Source organism: Aethalodelphis obliquidens, unplaced genomic scaffold, assembly GCF_003676395.1.
Source record: "Aethalodelphis obliquidens isolate GAN/ISIS:26980383/991018 unplaced genomic scaffold, ASM367639v1 scaffold7, whole genome shotgun sequence".
Classification (NCBI taxonomy): domain Eukaryota; kingdom Metazoa; phylum Chordata; class Mammalia; order Artiodactyla; family Delphinidae; genus Aethalodelphis; species Aethalodelphis obliquidens.
In genome coordinates this window covers 1-17,648 of record NW_020837951.1, presented here as the reverse complement: position 1 = coordinate 17,648, position 17,648 = coordinate 1, and the positions used below count along the sequence as shown (strand labels likewise).

The following is a 17,648-nucleotide window of genomic DNA, read 5'->3' as shown; positions in this document are numbered from 1 at the left end:
GGCCTCTCTCCTGGAGCTGACCTGTCCTCCCTCCTGGAGCTGACCTGCCCTCCCATGTCTCTACAGGCGCTGCCCTACGTGTGCCTGCTCATCGCCATGCTGTTCTTCATCTACGCCATCGTCGGCATGCAGGTGGGTGTGCGCGGGGCCATCGCACGATAACGATGGCACGTTCGCACTTCGGCAACGTTTCTATGAGCCAGGTGCCGTTCTAAGCACTTTATGAACTTAATCCTCAGAAAGACTCTTCTGTGGCTGAGGCCAAGCAGTGCCACCCTTTGTGGGCAGATGCCCGGCCCTGCTGTCTAGTGGAATCCTGCTGGGGTGTGCTAGGGCGCTGGTGGGCACGATTGCTTGGGTGCTGGGCACCCACGGCGGTGGAGTGTTTGAGCACATCTGCAGGATGCCGAGAGGCCTGCGGCGCAGCAGCTCGTCATTCTTTTGGCCCAGCAGCACTTCTGAAGGACAAGCGTCCTGATCCTGTACCGGAGATTATATGCTGTTGAAGGGAAAAGTCAACAGGATCATACCAGGTCACTGTCCTGGTCAAAATTAGCTTTTGCGTAACTTACCTTTATTTTGTCAAAGAACGCTTTGTCAGCTATTTGGGAAAATGTTTAAAATACACAAAGCAGTGTCCCAGTTGATACTTTTGGCATCTGGCCACTTTCCAGTAGTAGGGATGGGAGATGGACTCAAATGTTAATTTGTAGTGGAAGGAGACAGTGTCTAAAGGTTAGCTGAAAACTGATTTTTAAACTCAATTTCCAGGGGTTGAAAAGTTGTCTTGCTTAAAATTTGCTGAGATCTGATGCTGTTTAAAACAAACATATATTTTTTCTTGCTTTGGTATGTGGGCATACAAAGACATATGTCACTGATCTTTATTTTATTTTTTTTTATTTTTTTTTTTACATCTTTATTAGAGTATAATTGCTTTACAATGGTGTGTTAGTTTCTGCTTTATAACAAAGTGAATCAGTTATACATATACATATGTTCCCATATCTCTTCCCTCTTGCGTCTCCCTCCCTCCCACCCTCCCTATCCCACCCCTCCAGGCGGTCACAAAGCACCGAGCTGATCTCCCTGTGCTATGCGGCTGCTTCCCACTAGCTATCTACCTTACGTTTGGTAGTGTATATATGTCCATGCCTCTCTCTCGCTTTGTCACAGCTTACCCTTCCCCCTCCCCATAGCCTCACGTCCATTCTCTAGTAGGTTTGTGTCTTTATTCCTGTCTTACCCCTAGGTTCTTCATGACATTTTTTTCCCTTAAATTCCATATATATGTGTTAGGATACAGTATTTATCTTTCTCTTTCTGACTTACTTCACTCTGTATAACAGACTCTAGGTCTATCTACCTCATTACAAATAGCTCAATTTCGTTTCTTTTTATGGTTGAGTAATATTCCATTGTATATATGTGCCACATCTTCTTTATCCATTCATCCAGTGATGGACACTTAGGTTGTTTCCATCTCCGGGCTATTGTAAATAGAGCTGCAATGAACATTTTGGTACATGACTCTTTTTGAATTATGGTTTTCTCAGGGTATATGCCCAGTAGTGGGATTGCTGGGTCATATGGTAGTTCTATTGGTAGTTTTTTAAGGAACCTCCATGCTGTTCTCCATAGTGGCTGTACCAATTCCCATTCCCACCAGCAGTGCAAGAGTATTCCCTTTTCTCCACACCATCTCCAGCATTTATTGTTTCTAGATTTTTTTGATGATGGCCATTCTGACCAGTGTGAGATGATATCTCATTGTAGTTTTGATTTGCATTTCTCTAATGATTAATGATGTTGAGCATTCTTTCATGTGTTTGTTGGCACTCTGTATATCTTCTTTGGAGAAATGTCTATTTAGGTCTTCTGCCCATTTTTGGATTGGGTTGTTTGGTTTTTTGTTATTGAGCTGCTTATAAATTTTGGAGATTAATCCTTTGTCGGTTGCTTCATTTGCAAATATTTTCTCCCATTCTGAGGGTTGTCTTTTGGTCTTGTTTATGGTTTCCTTTGCTGTGCAAAAGCTTTGAAGTTTCATTAGGTCCCACTTGTTTATTTTTGTTTTTATTTCCATTTCTCTAGGAGGTGGGTCAAAAAGGATTTTGCTGGGATTTATGTCATAGAGTGTTCCACCTATGTTTTCCTCTAAGAGTTTGAGAGTTTCTGGCCTTACATTTAGGTCTTTAATCCATTTTGAGCTTATTTTTGTGTATGGTGTTAGGGAGTGATCTAATCTCATACTTTTACATGTACCTGTCCAGTTTTCCCAGCACCACTTATTGAAGAGGCTGTCCTTTCTCCACTGTACATTCCTGCCTCCTTTATCAAAGATAAGGTGACCATATGTGCATGAGTTTATCTCTGGGCTTTCTATCCTGTTCCATTGATCTATCTTTCTGTTTTTGTGCCAGTACCATACTGTCTTGATTACTGTATTTTTGTAGTATAGTCTGAAGTCAGGGAGCCTGATTCCTCCAGCTCCATTTTTCGTTCTCAAGATTGCTTTGGCAATTCGGGGTCTTTTGTGTTTCCATACAAATTGTGAAATTTTTTGTTCTAGTTCTGTGAAAAATGCCAGTGGTAGTTTGATAGGGATTGCATTGAATCTGTAGATTGCTTTGGGTAGTAGAGTCATTTTCACAATGTTGATTCTTCCAATCCAAGAACATGGTATATCTCTCCATCTATTTGTATCATCTTTAATTTCTTTCATCAGTGTCTTATAATTTTCTACATACAGGTCTTTTGTCTCCTTTGGTAGGTTTATTCCTAGATATTTTTTTCTTTTTGTTGCAATGGTAAATGGGAGTATTTTCTTGATTTCACTTTCAGATTTTTCATCATTAGTGTATAGGAATGCCAGAGATTTCTGTGCATTAATTTTGTATCCTGCTACTTTACCAAATTCATGCCAGAGATTTCTGTGCATTAATTTTGTATCCTGCTACTTTACCAAATTCATTGATTAGCTCTAGTAGTTTTCTGGTAGCATCTTTAGGATTCTCTATGTATTGTATCATGTCATCTGCAAACAGTGACAGCTTTACTTCTACTTTTCCGATTTGGATTCCTTTTATTTCCTTTTCTTCTGTGATTGCTGTGGCTAAAACTTCCAAAACTATGTTGAATAAGAGTGGTGAGAGTGGGCAACCTTGTCTTGTTCCTGATCTTAGTGGAAATGCTTTCAGTTGTTCACCATTGAGGACGATGTTGGCTGTGGGTCTGTCATATATGGCCTTTATTATGTTGAGGAAAGTTCCCTCTATGGCTACTTTCTGCAGGGTTTTTGTGGTACGCATGCCTCTCACTGTTGTGGCCTCCCCCGTTGCGGAGCACAGGCTCCGGACGCACAGGCTCAGCAGCCAGGGCTCACGGGCCCAGCCGCTCCATGGCATGTGGTATCTTCCCGGACCGGGGCACAAACCCGTGTCCACTGCATCGGCAGGCGGACTCTTAACCACTGCGCCACCAGGGAAGCCCCTCTGCAGGGTTTTTATTATAAATGGGCGTTGAATTTTGTCGAAAGCTTTCTCTGCATCTATTGAGATGATCATATGGTTTTTCTCCTTCAATTTGTTAATATGGTGTATCACGTTGATTGATTTGTGTATATTGAAGAATCCTTGCATTCCTGGAATAAACCCAACTTAATCATGGTGTATGATCCTTTTAATGTGCTGTTGGATGCTGTTTGCTAGTATTTTGTTGAGGATTTTTGCATCTATGTTCATCAGTGATATTGGCCTATAGTTTTCTTTCTTTGTGACATCCTTGTCTGGTTTTAGAATCAAGGGTGGCCTCATAGAATGAATTTGGGAGTGTTCCTCCCTCTGCTATATTTTGGAAGAGTTTGAGAAGGATAGGTGTTAGCTCTTCTCTAAATGTTTGATAGAATTCGCCTGTAAAGCCATCTGGTCCTGGGCTTTTCTTTGTTGGAAGATATTTAATCACAGTTTCAATTTCAGTGCTTGTGATTGGTCTGTTCATATTTTCTATTTCTTCCTGATTCAGTCTTGGCAGGTTGTGCATTTCTAAGAATTTGTCCATTTCTTCCAGGTTGTCCATTTTATTGGCCTAGAGTTGCTTGTAGTAATCTCTCATGATCTTTTGTATTTCTGCAGTGTCAGTTGCTACTTCTCCTTTTTCATTTCTAATTCTATTGATTTGAGTCTTCTCCCTTTTTTTCTTGGTGAGTCTGGCTAATGGTTTATCAATTGTGTTTATCTTCTCAAAGAACCAGCTTTTAGTTTTATTGATCTTTGCTATCGTTTCCTTCATTTCTTTTTCATTTATTTCTGACCTGATTTTTATGATTTCTTTCCTTCTGCTAACTTTGGGGTTTTTCTTTCTCTAATTGCTTTAGGTGCAAGGTTAGGTTGTTTGTTCGAGATGTTTCCTGTTTCTTAAGGTAGGATTGTATTGCTATAAACTTCCCTCTTAGAACTGCTTTTGCTGCATCCCATAGGTTTTGGGTCGTCGTGTCTCCATTGTCATTTGTTTCTAGGTATTTTTTGATTTCCTCTTTGATTTCTTCAGTGATCACTTCGTTATTATGTAGTGTATTGTTTAGCCTCCATGTGTTTGTATTTTTTACAGATCTTTTCCTGTAATTGATATCTAGTCTCATAGCATTGTGGTCAGAAAAGATACTTGATACAATTTCAATTTTCTTAAATTTACCAAGGCTTGATTTGTGACCCAAGATATGATCTATCCTGGAGAATGTTCCATGAGCACTTGAGAAAAATGTGTATTCTGTTGTTTTTGGATGGAATGTCCTATAAATATCAATTAAGTCCATCTTGTTTAATGTATTATTTAAAGTTTGTGTTTCCTTATTTATTTTCATTTTGGATGATCTGTCCATTGGTGAAAGTGGAGTGTTAAAGTCCCCTACTATGAATGTGTTACTGTCGATATCCCCTTTTATGGCTGTTAGTATTTCCCTTATGTATTGAGGTGCTCCTATGTTGGGTGCATAAATATTTACAATTGTTATATCTTCTTCTTGGATCGATCCTTTGATCATTATGTAGTGTCCTTCTTTGTCTCTTGTAATAGTCTTTATTTTAAAGTCTATTTTGTCTGATATGAGAATTGCTACGCCAGCTTTCTTTTGGTTTCCATTTGCATGGAATATCTTTTTCCATCCCCTTACTTTCAATCTGTATGTGTCTCTAGGTCTGAAGCAGGTCTCTTGTAGACAGTATATATATGGGTCTTGTTTCTGTATCCATTCAGCCAATCTGTGTCTTTTGGTGGGAGCATTTAGTCCATTTACATTTAAGGTAATTATTGATATGTATGTTCCTATTCACATTTTCTTAGTTGTTTGGGGTTCGTTATTGTAGGTCTTTTCCTTCTCTTGTGTTTCTTGCCTAGAGAAGTTCCTTTAGCATTTGTTGTAAAGCTGGTTTGGTGGTGCTGAACTCTCTCAGCTTTTGCTTGTCTGTAAAGGTTTTAATCAAATCTGAATGAGATTCTTGCTGGGTAGAGTAATCTTGGTTGCAGGTTTTTCTCCTTCATCACTTTGAATATATCCTGCCACTCCCTTCTGGCTTGCAGAGTTTCTGCTGAGAGATCAGCTGTTAACCTTATGGGGATTCCCTTGTGTGTTATTTGTTGTTTTTCCCTTGCTGCTTTTAATATGTTTTCTTTGTATTTAACTTTTGACAGTTTGATTAATATGTGTCTTGGCGTATTTCTCCTTGGATTTATCCTGTATAGGACTCTCTGTGCTTCCTGGACTTGATTAACTATTTCCTTTCCCATATTAGGGAAGTTTTCAACTATAATCTCTTCAAATATTTTCTCAGTCCCTTTCTTTTTCTCTCCTTCTTCTGGACCCCCTATAATTCGAATGTTGGTGTGTTTAATGTTGTCCCAGAAGTCTCTGAGACTGTCCTCAGTTCTTTTCATTCTGTTTTCTTTATTCTGCTCTGCAGTAGTTATTTCCACTATTTTATCTTCCAGGTCACTTATCCGTTCTTCTGCCTCAGTTATTCTGCTATTGATCCCATCTAGAGTATTTTTCATTTCATTTATTGTGTTGTTCTTCATTGTTTGTTTCATCTTTAGTTCTTCTAGGTCCTTGTTAAATGTTTCTTGCATTTTCTCTATTCTATTTCCAAGATTTTGGATCATCTTTACTATCATTATTCTGAATTCTTTTTCAGGTAAACTGCCTATTTCCTCTTCATTTGTTAGGTCTGGTGGGTTTTTATCTTGCTTCTTCATCTGCTGTGTGTTTTTCTGTCTTCTCATTTTGCTTATCTTACTGGGTTTGGGGTCTCCTTTTTGCAGCCTGCAGGTTCATAGTTCCCGTTGTTTTTGGTGTCTGTCCCCAGTGGCTAAGGTTGGTTCAGTGGGTTGTGTAGGCTTCCTGGTGGAGGGGACTAGTGCCTGTGTTTTGGTGGATGAGGCTGGATCTTGTCTTTCTGGTGGGCAGGTCCACGTCTGGTGGTGTGTTTTGGGGGTGTTTGTGGACTTATTATGATTTTAGGCAGCCTCTCTGCTAATGGGTGGGGTTGTGTTCCTGTCTTGCTAGTTGTTTGGCATAGAGTGTCCAGCAGTGTAGCTTGCTGGTCATTGAGTGAAGCTGGGTGCTGGTGTTGAGATGGAGATCTCTGGGAGATTTTCGCCGTTTGATATTATGTGGAGCTGGGAGGTCTCTTGTGGACCAGTGTCCTGAAGTTGGCTCTCCCACCTCAGAGGCACAGCACTGACTCCTGCACCAAGAGCCTTTCATCCACACGGCTCAGAATAAAAGGGAGACAAAGTAGAAAGAAAGAGGAAAGAAAGAAAGAAAAAGAAAGAAAGAAGATAAAATAAAATAAAGTTATTAAAATAAAAAATATTAAGAAAAAAAAATTTTTTTAAGAAAAGAAACGGATAGAACCCTAGGACAAATGGTGGAAGCAAAGCTATACAGACAAAATCTCACACAGAAGCATACACATACACACTCACAAAAAGCGGAAAAGGGGAAAAAATCATAAATCTTGCTCTTCAAGTCCACCTCCTCAATTTGGGATGACTCGTTGTCTATTCATGTATTCCACAGATGCAGGTACATCAAGTTGATTGTGGAGCTTTAATCCGCTGCTCCTGAGGCTGCTGGGAGAGATTTCCCTTTCTCTTCTTTGTTCTCACAGCTCCAGGGGCTCAGCTTTGGATACGGCCCCGCCTCTGCGTGTAGGTCGCAGGAAGGCGTCTATTCTTCGCTCAGACAGGACGGGGTTAAAGGAGCCGCTGATTCGGGGGCTCTGGCTCACTCAGGCCGGGGGGGAGGGAGGGGCACGGAGTGCGGGGCGGGCCTGCGGCAGCAGAGGCCGGCATGACGTTGCACCAGCCTGAGGTGCGCGGTGCGTTCTTCTGGGGAAGTTGTCCCTGGATCCCGGGACCCTGGCAATGGCGGGCTGCACAGGCTCCCCGGAAGGGGGTTGTGGATAGTGACCTGTGCTCGCACATAGGCTTCTTGGTGGCGGCAGCAGCGGCCTTAGCGTCTCCCGCCCGTCTCTGGGGTCCGGGCTGTTAGCCGCGGCTCACGCCCGTCTCTGGAGCTCCTTTAAGCAGCGCTCTTAATCCCCTCTCCTCGCGCACCAGGAAACAAAGAGGGAAGAAAAAGTCTCTTGCCTCTTCGGCAGGTCCAGACTTTTCCCCGGACTCCCTCCCGGCCAGCCGTGGTGCACTAACCCCTTCAGGCTGAGTTCACGCCGCCAACCCCAGTCCTCTCCCTGCGCTCCAACCGAAGCCCGAGCCTCAGCTCCCAGCCCCGCCCGCCCTGGCGGGGGAGCAGACAAGCCTCTCGGGCTGGTGAGTGCCGGTCGGCACCGATCCTCTGTACGGGAATCTCTCCGCTTTGCTCTCCGCACCCCTGTTGCTGCGCTCTCCTCCGCGGCGCCGAAGCTTCCCCCTCCGCCACCCACAGTCTCCACCCGCGATGGGGCTTCTAGTGTGTGGAAACCTTTCCTCGTTCACAGCTCCCTCCCACTGGTGCAGGTCCCGTCCCTATTCTTTTGTCTCGGTTTATTCTTTTTTCTTTTGCCCTACCCAGGTACGTGGGGGGTTTCTTGCCTTTTGGGAGGGCTGAGGTCTTCTGCCAGCGTTCAGTAGGTGTTCTGTAGGAGTTGGTCCACGTGTAGATGTATTTCTGGTGTATCTGTGGGGAGGAAGGTGATCTCCACGTCTTACTCTTCTGCCATCTTCCCCTCGTCCCAAAGCCTGGTCTGTATTTTTGATGGATAGATGATGATTCGTACATTTTCATCTGGATTCGAGTTTAAGCTGCTTAGAGTTAGGGACTCATTTGCATTTCTAACCTTGAAAGAAAGAAATTAAAATGGATAGAAAACCCATTGTGATGTTTGCACAGAATTGTAAAGAGAAAGGTTCAAGTGACTATCGTAATATCAGTATAATTACTGGTTTGGAGTCATTGATGAGAGAGTGAATTTTAAAACGCTTCCCTTCTTCTGTCTGGCAGAGCCCACCAAGACTTAGCTCTGGGTCCCCTGCTTTTACTAGTCACTCTGGGAGATCCCTGGACAGGCTCAGAGCCAGAGCCAGCGCACGCTGGGCCGTGGGACAGGGATACGTTTGCCTCTCCAGAGGTTTTCTCTACCCTGGAAATGCACAGACGCTGCTGGAGCTGGAAGCCACCAGCCCCGGCAGCAGTGGTGGCGGCTTCTGTCGGGGTTATCTGGCTCAGGGCAGCGTCCTGTCCCATGTGGGTGCACACGTGCACACACACCGTCTCCTGCCCGGCTGCAGCTCCTGAAGACCCAGCAGCAGTGGTCTGCAGCCTTCTTCTCCACTTCAGGTGTTTGGAAACATCGCCCTGGATGACGACACCAGCATCAACCGGCACAACAACTTTCGGACGTTTCTACAAGCCTTGATGCTGCTGTTCAGGTGCGTTGTGGGGAGGTGGGTCCAGGCTCACTGGCTTCTTCACTCAGGATGGGACCACCCCCCAGCCCTGGTCACACTGGCTTCTCCGCAGCGGACCTTTCCAGTTTCTCTTCTTTCCCTGCTTGTTCTTCCCTAAGGGCTCCTGGGCTTCAAGACAGCCCGAAGGGGAGGCCCTGAGGAGGTCCGCCTGAGAGCGCCAGGCCGGGCCCGCCTCCTCCACCTTGTCTCTGCTCCCTGGCAGCAGCTGCAAGGCCTCCAGTGGGGCTGCAGCCCGAGAGGTCTGGGAGGACAGAAGGTGTCCAAAGGGCTTTTCTTGGTGTGCCAGGCCAGGCTTCCCGCGTGCTCACCTTAGTGATTCGGGGATCTGTGCTACCAGGAGAAGCAGGGCAGTGGAGCGCTGCTGTCAGCAGCTGGCACCCGCTCGGTGGCCCAGGGAACCCAGCCGGCCAGCAGTGCCGTTCTGATGGGAGCTGCAGTTCCTGAGGCTCGGGGGTGCGGCCAAGGGGAGCACCAGGGCGGGGCCTGGAGGAGCACAGGCTGGTGTCCGCTCAGAGGCCTCCCTGCGCGGATGTGTGTGGGACGGCTCCCCCGCCATGGCTGTCAGGCGTGGACACCCGTGGGCTGGGACTGTCCACCCGCCTGGCTTGAGAATGCACTTGTGGGCGGAGGCCAGAGAGTGGAACGTGTCTCCCTCCTTCCCCGTGACCCTAGGAGGGGAGAAAAGAGCTCTTTGTAGTGACTTATGGTAGAGGGGTCCTGACAGCACACCCTGCGTTGGGCCCTTTCCTGAGGTTTCACCATCTGTGTTCACTTATGTAAATGCATCGGGCGGGCTGCTGCCAGGCCCACCCTTGGGGACCCCCAGCACATCTGGCCCTATGCAGATGCGTTTTGGGCACCGTGGGAGTTCTCCTTTATATGGAGGGTGAGCTCAGATCAGGCCTGCTTCACTGCGCTGCCTGGACAGAGTTTTCGACTTGTTCTTTGCAGCAGATGAACAAGCATCCTTAGGCTTTTTACACTTTCCCCAAATAGTGTCGTTTCTCTGGACTTTAGCTATTACATTAACTTTATTTCTTTGTTTATTAATAGCCTGCCTTGTGCCACAAAAGATATGAAGTGAGCCTTGGTTTTAAGCCTTTGATCTCAAAGATCTCTCTTCCTTCCTCATCTTGGTGTCACATGTGGGCACCCTCGTCATTCAGGCCTGGCACGGGCTGAACCAGCTGTTGTCCATAGGGAGTGGGCCCAGGGCTGACCACATAGGGGCACAGGGGGACCCAGGCCTCTGGCCCACCTGCAGGTCTGGTGCACATCTGGCCCCTGGTGCGGGCCTCACACACAGAAGCAAAGTCCACGCAGGAGGGGCCTCTGTGGTAGCTGCTCGGGGTGGGGGTATCCTTGATGTGTCCGAGAAGCAGTAGAAGCTGGGGTGGCTGCTGTGGGGTGAGGTCAGGGAAAGGGCAGGCTGTGGGTAGTCATGTGGATTTTACCTTTTGCGGGGAGTGAGGGGGTCACTGAGGGGTCATTGATCTTATCCCTGGGCTGCTGGTGGGGAGTGAGCATCCAGTTAAGAAGCTGCTGCAGCAGCCTGGTGGGGGGGGTAGCACGTGTCTGGCTGGTTTGAAGTCCGATGAGCTGATGATCAGGACACGGTGAGAGAGGAGGCGAGGGTGACGCCCGCGTGTTTGGCCTGAGCAGAGGGAAGGGTGGAGTCCCTGTGTCCTGAATCCAGGAAGACTTTGGGCGGCGGCTGCCGGGGAGGAGATCGGAGCCCACAGAGGGGAGCTCGCCATGGTGCTGACTTCTGGTGCGGTGGATTCTTTCCCGTAGCTAGTGCTTTCCCAGTTATGATCAGCTTGAAAAGCTAATGCCAGAGGCTTCTTTTTAAGAAGCAACGTCTGATAACCAGACCTCACACATGTGCAGGATCCCTGTGGAGAGGAACCCAGCTCTCCTGAATTCCCAGGCTCCCTCCCAGGGCCGGTCCTGGACCTTCCTTCCTGGGCCTCATGCTCTGCCCTTTTCTCAGGAGCGCCACTGGGGAGGCCTGGCACGAGATCATGCTGTCCTGCCTCGGCAGCCGGGCCTGCGACGCGCTCGCCAATGCCGCTGAGTGTGGGAGCGACTTCGCCTACTTCTACTTTGTCTCCTTCATCTTCCTCTGCTCCTTTCTGGTGAGTCCCGGACGCTGTGCCCATCCCGTCGCCTGTGTCTGCTGGTCTCAGACCGCCTTGGGCCCCCCTAGTCTCTTGCTGGTCCCTGATTTTGATCCATGTCACATGAAAGCTGATTCCACATCGATGGTCCTCGTTCCCCCAGAGATGAGGACCTCGTTAATCCTGAAAGGACCCACTGGGTAATGAGCTCCTGTGGGCCTGCCTTTACTTCTGTGGAAGGGGTTTTAAGTTTCCGTAGGGCAATTGTCCCTCAGTTCTCAGCTTCTAGAAGGACTTGCACCGTGGTGATAAGATACGAAGCAGCAGAATTCCAGGCAGCCTGCCTGTGACCCATGAGCTATGGAAACTCATGGGGTCAGGTTGGAGGTGTCAGCGGGCCAGGTCGCAGGGTGTGGATTTTATTACAAGTCAGCAGAAGGCTCTGGGACACTGTGAGCAGTGGCATCCTCTGCTTGACATCTTTAAACCTCACTCTGGCTTCTGGCTTCTGGTCAGGAGAGGCTGTAAGTGAGCAGGAGATAATTAGAGGTGACAGTTGGAGAGGGTGGGTGTGAAAGAAGTTGTGTGGACTTGGGCTGCATTGTAAAGGTAGAGCTGACACAATTGATTGAACACGAGCATGAGAGTAAAGGAGGGAAAAACGCTGCCTTCTGGGGTTTGCTGGGGTGATGGAGTGAGTGGTTCTTGCCCCGAGATGGAAAGGTTGGGGAGCCATGGGCGTGGGGATAAGGAGGGGGTGGTTAGAGACACGTGGGGGCCTCTGGGCTGGAGATGTGGATTCGTCGTCGTTAGTATTTGGTGTATCCATCAGGCTTGGTGATACCCTCTAGGTCCCTGTGTGGTCCAGAGACCCACGGCTTAAACATTGCCTGAGCACTGGTTAGAAATGCAGATTCCTGGGTCCCTTCCAAGACTTGCTGTATCAGGATCTCTGGGAGAGGGACCCAGGAATCAGTTTTAGTGCACTTCCTGGGTGATTCCTTGTGTGCTAAGTTTGAGGAGCACTGACCTATGGAGAAGAGGGCTGAAGACTCAGCCCTGGGGGCATTTAGGAGACAGAAGGGAGCATGGGATCCAGAAGTTGATTCGGAGCAGTGAGGCAGGAGAGAGCCAGGAGAGGGCAGTCCCCTAAAAACCAAGGGAAGAAGGTGTCCCTAGTGGGAGGGAATCATCAACCATGTGAAATATTGTTGGGAGGTAAAGTAAAATGATGACTGAGAATTGCTCATGGGGTGTGGAAAGGTAGAGACCATGGGTGCCCTTCACAGGAACAGTTTCTTTGGAGTGTTAGGATCAAAGCCTTACTGCAGCAGGTTCAAGAGATAATAAGAAGCAAAGAGCATAGCAAGAGTGGACAGCTGCTTTCCACAGTGGGCAGTGCTGAACAGACACTTCAGATTTACAGTCATAACTTTCATGCAGGACCAGCCAGCACAGTTTGTGCTTTTCTCGGGCCATATTCTCTACTTGGCACCATGGGTAGCAAAGTGCATTATTCAGATTTGGGATTTACCAGACAAGTGTAAGGAGGGAGAAAACGATGTGTGTAAAAGTATCATCTTAGTGCTGGATGTGGGATCAGGCCTGGGGACAGGAGGGAGGGGAGGGGCAGGACCACTGGATCAGAGGTCCCCATGGGACACAAGTATTAGATGAAGTGAGCCAGAAGGATAGGAACTGTGGGCAGAGAGTGAGACATCTGTGGTTAAGACTTTGGAGGTGGTAATGGTAATGTTCATTGTTAGTCACTGGTAATGAGTTGTTTTGCAGTCATACGAGTAAGGGGCTGAGATGATGGCGGGAGGCTGGGGGGAGGTCAGGGATCAGAGAGGCCAGGCAATAGTTGACCCGTCTCTGTGGATATTAACAGCAACAAGAATTAAGAGTAGATGTGGGGACAAATACAGCAAGTCAGGTGCACATTTCCCAGGAAGCAGGGGGAGGTTGGTAGACCAGAAACCTTAAACGGCAGGCTTTTTTCTTAAGAGGATGGAGGGGGACACCACTGTTTCACCTAGAGCAATGGGAAATGAAGAACGTTCGGGTAAGATGAAGATAAAAGAATTTCTATTGATGGTGAACTGAGAGTTTTGGAAGGTACAGTAGAAGGTTGGGGTAGTTGGGAAAGGTGTGCATTTGAGACCGATGAGCTTGCATATTGATAGAAAAATACAGAAAAATCTATGAAACTAGTCTTTCACTAGTTGCCAGGAACCAAGGAGAGGATTTGCATGTTGGGGTCATTCCCTGATACATCAGAAGACCCACTGTGGGCAGTGGGGAAGGAAAGCTTTCCGGAGAGTCACCCGTCTTGTAGGTGGGGGGGACAGTGGTCTCTATGAAGTTCAAAGACATCTGGTGCTGCAAGAGCCAGCCAATCCATGGGCGCAAGGTTGAGCCCACCAGGTTGGCTTCACTGTGCTCTGGCTGCAGACATACGGTTCCGTAGAAAGCCACATTCATGATGCCACACCATCCACAGGACCAACACTCCCTGGACATGTCAAGGGTGAGCCGAGGCATGACATTATTCTGTTGGTTCCATTCATCCAGCAACTCCACTTCTGAGTATATATCCAAAAGAAATGAAGACAGGATATTGAAGCAATATCCACACTCCCATATTCATTGCAGCCATTATTCACAGTAGCAAAGATAGGAAACAGCCTAAGTGTCCATCAACAGATGAATGAATATAGAGGATGTGACACACACGCACACGCACACACACAATTGAATAGTATTCAGCCATGAGAAGGAGATCCTGCAATTTGTGACGACATGGATGGACCTTGAGGGCATTATGCTAAATGAAATAAGCCAGATAGAGAAAGACAAATAGTGCATAGTATCACTTATGTGTGGAATCTTTTTTTAAAGAAGTCAGAATCATAGAAACAGAGTAGAAAAGTTGTTGCCAGGGCCTGGGGATTGGGGAAATAAGGAGAGGTTGATAAAAGGGTACAAACTTTCAGCTATATAAACAAAGTCTGAGTATCTGATGTAAAACATGGTGAGTATAGTTTTTAAGACTGTATTATATAAGTGAAATTTGCTAAGAGAGTAGAACTTAAATGTTCTATCACTAAAGGATAAACATGTGAGGTGATAGATGTGTTAGTTAATAGATGGCGGGAACCCTTTCACAACGTATGTGTATCAAATCACCACAATGTACACCTTAAGAATCTTACAATTTTGTTAATTCCACCTTAATAAAGCCTGGGGGTGGGGGACAATGTGGTGCTGGCATAAGGATAAATATAGAGAGCAATGGAATAGGATTGAGAGCCTGGAAGTAAACCCAGACATCTATGGCCAATTGATTTTTGACAAGGACGCCAAGACCATTCAATATGGAAAGTTTCTCTAACAAATGGGGAGGAGCTAACTGGTTATCCACATGCAAAAAAATGAAGTTGGACCCTTACCTCACTCCATGTAAAAATATTAACTCAAAATTGATCAGAGACCTAAGTGTGAGAACTAAAACTGTAAAACTTTTAGAAGAAAACATAGGGAACCAATCTTCATGACCTCAGATTTGGCAAAGAATTCTTAGATTTGACATCATCATCACAAGCAAGAAAAGAAAAAAAATAGATAAATTGAACTATCAAAATGCAATACTTTTGTGCATTAAAGGATATTATAAAAATATGAAAATACAATAGAAGGAATGGGAGAAAATATTTTATAAGGGGTTAATGTGCAAAATATATAAAGAACTCCTACAACTCAACAACAAAAAGAGAAACAACCATATAAAAAGGGACAAAGAATCAGAATAGTCATTTTTCCAAAGAAGATATTCAACTGGCCAGCCAACAAGCACATAAAGACATTCAACATCCTTGGTCATTAAGGAAATGCAAATAAAAACCACAATGAGATACCATTTTGCACTCACGAGGATGGCTAGAATAATTTTTTTTTTTTTTAAACAGAAGATACCAGGTGTTGGTGAGGACATGGAGAAATAGGGACTTTTGTGCATTGCTGATGGAAATGTAAAAAACAGTAGCTTCTGTGGAAAACAGTTTGGAAGTTCCTCAAAAACTTAATCATAATATTACCATATGACCCAGAAATCCCATTCCTAGGTATGTACACGAGAGAAATGAAATTTTATGTCTACACAGAAATTTGTCCATGAATATTTATAGCAGCATTAACCATTAACAGCCAAAGGTGGAAACAACCCAAATGTCCATCAGTGGATGAATGGATAAACAAATTGTAGTACATACCTACAAAGGAATATTATTCAGCCATAAACAGGAAGGAACTTCTGCCAAATGCTGCAACATGGATGAACTTTGAAAACATCACACTAAGTGAAAGAAGCCAGACACAAAAGGTCATACATTGTATGGAGTTTTTTTTTTTTTGCGGTATGCGGGCCTCTCACCACTGTGGCCTCTCCCACCGCGGAGCACAGGCTCCGGATGCGCAGGCCCAGCAGCCGTGGCTCATGGGCCCAACCGCTCCGCGGCATGTGGGATCCTCCCGGACCGGGGCACGAACCTGCGTCCCCTGCATTGGCAGGCGGACTCTCAACCACTGTGCCACCAGGGAAGCCCTGTATGGAATTTTTTATTCAAAATATCCAAAATAGACAAATCTACAGGTACAGAAAGGAGATTGGTGGTTTCTAGGGAATGGGAGGACGGAGGAATAGGGAGTGATTACTTAGGGGTGCAAGGTATTCTTTAGGAGTGATGAAAAAATTTTGAAACTAGGGAAGTGGTGGTTGCACAGTACTGTGCGTACACTAAATGCCACTGAATTGTAGACTTAACTGTATGTTAAGTGAATTTCAACTCAGTTAAAAAAACAAAACAAAACAAAATACCTGAGCTGTAGTTCTCTAGAGCCCAAACTATTAAGTCCAAAGTTGCTACTTTCCTTGAAGGTTTACCTGAGAAGGGGAGAGGGTGGGCACCACACAGTGGAGAAGATTAACCTAGACGGCAGGACAGATCATGGACAGGAGAAGCTGGGCCTGAATGAGGACGGGGTGGGAGAAGTGGAGAACAGAAGCCTTCAGAGGACAAATACTGGGTTGGGGTTAGCCTGTGGGACCTAGAACCCGGGGAAGGATGCTGCTGGTGGTGGTGGCAGTGTAAAGGGGGCCTGGGAAGCCCTCTGCAAGGCTGTGGAGGGAGCAGGTTGGGCAGGCTCTGCCTGAGTCAGTGACGTCTGCTGCCCTGTCCGCCTCACACGGAGACTTTGGCTGCAGGTGGAGAGGTGGGGGAGGGGGCAGGCTGAGGTCTCTGGATGTCACCTCTTTTCCTTCCTGTCCTGCAGATGTTGAACCTCTTTGTGGCGGTGATCATGGACAATTTTGAGTACCTTACGCGGGACTCTTCCATCCTAGGGCCTCACCACCTGGACGAGTTCATCCGGGTCTGGGCTGAGTACGACCCGGCTGCGTGGTGAGTGAGCCCCCATGCTGTGTGGTCCTCAGGGGTGGTCCCTGCCACCCACGGATCTCAGCACAGGGCTGGTGGCTGCAGACATGTTTCAAGTGAGTGTTCCCCCTGTGGATTTTGGCTGGGGTAAGTTAGGGTCCATCCTGCTCCCCGTGGGGTACTGCTGAGCCCGCCTCCCAGGGGGTGTGCTCATTCCCACTCTCGGTGTTCTTGTATACAGCTCCCTGGGCTGAGAAATCCTCTTCTCAGACCCTCCGTCCAGCCCTTCGGAGGTTACCTGGGGGTCATGGAAGGTTTTCAGGGGGTTGTGAGACTCAGGGTTCCTATTGACGGGAGCTCACCGTCTTCTCACATCTGGGGTCGTGGAGAGCGTGTGGAAACAGAGAAGGACCTTCTCTCAGGGCCTCACCGTTCTTGTGAAGCTCTGAGACCTCTGTGGGCAGAAATAATGTGGGGCCTCAGGACATTCTCCTCTGTGGACTCGGGGCTCTCCCTCCCTGCCATCTCCTTGACGTCAGGAGCCAAGTGCACCTCTGTGTCACCAGCCCAGGCCGCGAATAGAGGGTTCTCAGTAAAGTTTTATTGAAATCAGATGAGCTGCCAGGAAGGGTCTAGTGTGATTGAGGCCCTTTGGTCTTGGTAAAAAAGGGTTACTGCGCTGCTGTTGCGTAAGTGAGGGGCGATTCGCTTCCAGACGGAGCAGGGGTGTCCTGAAGGGAGTGGCTTGGGGTCAGGAGGCAGTGGAGACTGTTTCATGGGAGATGCTTGCACACCTGTGACATTTCGTCCTGGGGGTCAGCACGGCAGCACGGATCCACCATCTGCCGATTTGTCTGTTCCTTCATCGCTCACTCATTCCCTTGCTCATTCATTCATTCACCCTCTCGATCCATGGCTTGAGGAGTTACTAAGGGTGTACTCTCTGCAGCAAAACACAGGACGCAGAGGGCCCGAGAGACCTGGCCGTCGGTAAGACTCAGGCCTGCTCAGCGCCTCACTCACGGTGAGCCCGGGAGTGAACTGTGCCCCAGGGCGGGGGCTCCAGGGGGACGAGAAGACCCTGGAACTGGGGTGCCGCCGCTTCCCGCCTCCTCTCCCTCAGGCTCCC

At 47.1% G+C, this 17,648-nt stretch overlaps 1 protein-coding gene across 1 annotated transcript in view; it reads left to right on the top strand.

Moving 5' to 3' along the window:
- Nucleotides 1-16,547, top strand: part of CACNA1B (calcium voltage-gated channel subunit alpha1 B) — a 172,555-nt gene extending 156,008 nt beyond the window's left edge. Inside the window, exons 33-36 of the mRNA XM_027104122.1 lie at nt 67-132; nt 8,834-8,925; nt 10,958-11,102; nt 16,416-16,547. Of these exons, the coding sequence (XP_026959923.1) occupies nt 67-132; nt 8,834-8,925; nt 10,958-11,102; nt 16,416-16,547 (435 nt within the window). The remainder of the gene's footprint in view (nt 1-66; nt 133-8,833; nt 8,926-10,957; nt 11,103-16,415) is intronic.
- The last annotated feature ends 1,101 nt before the right edge of the window (nt 16,548-17,648 follow it).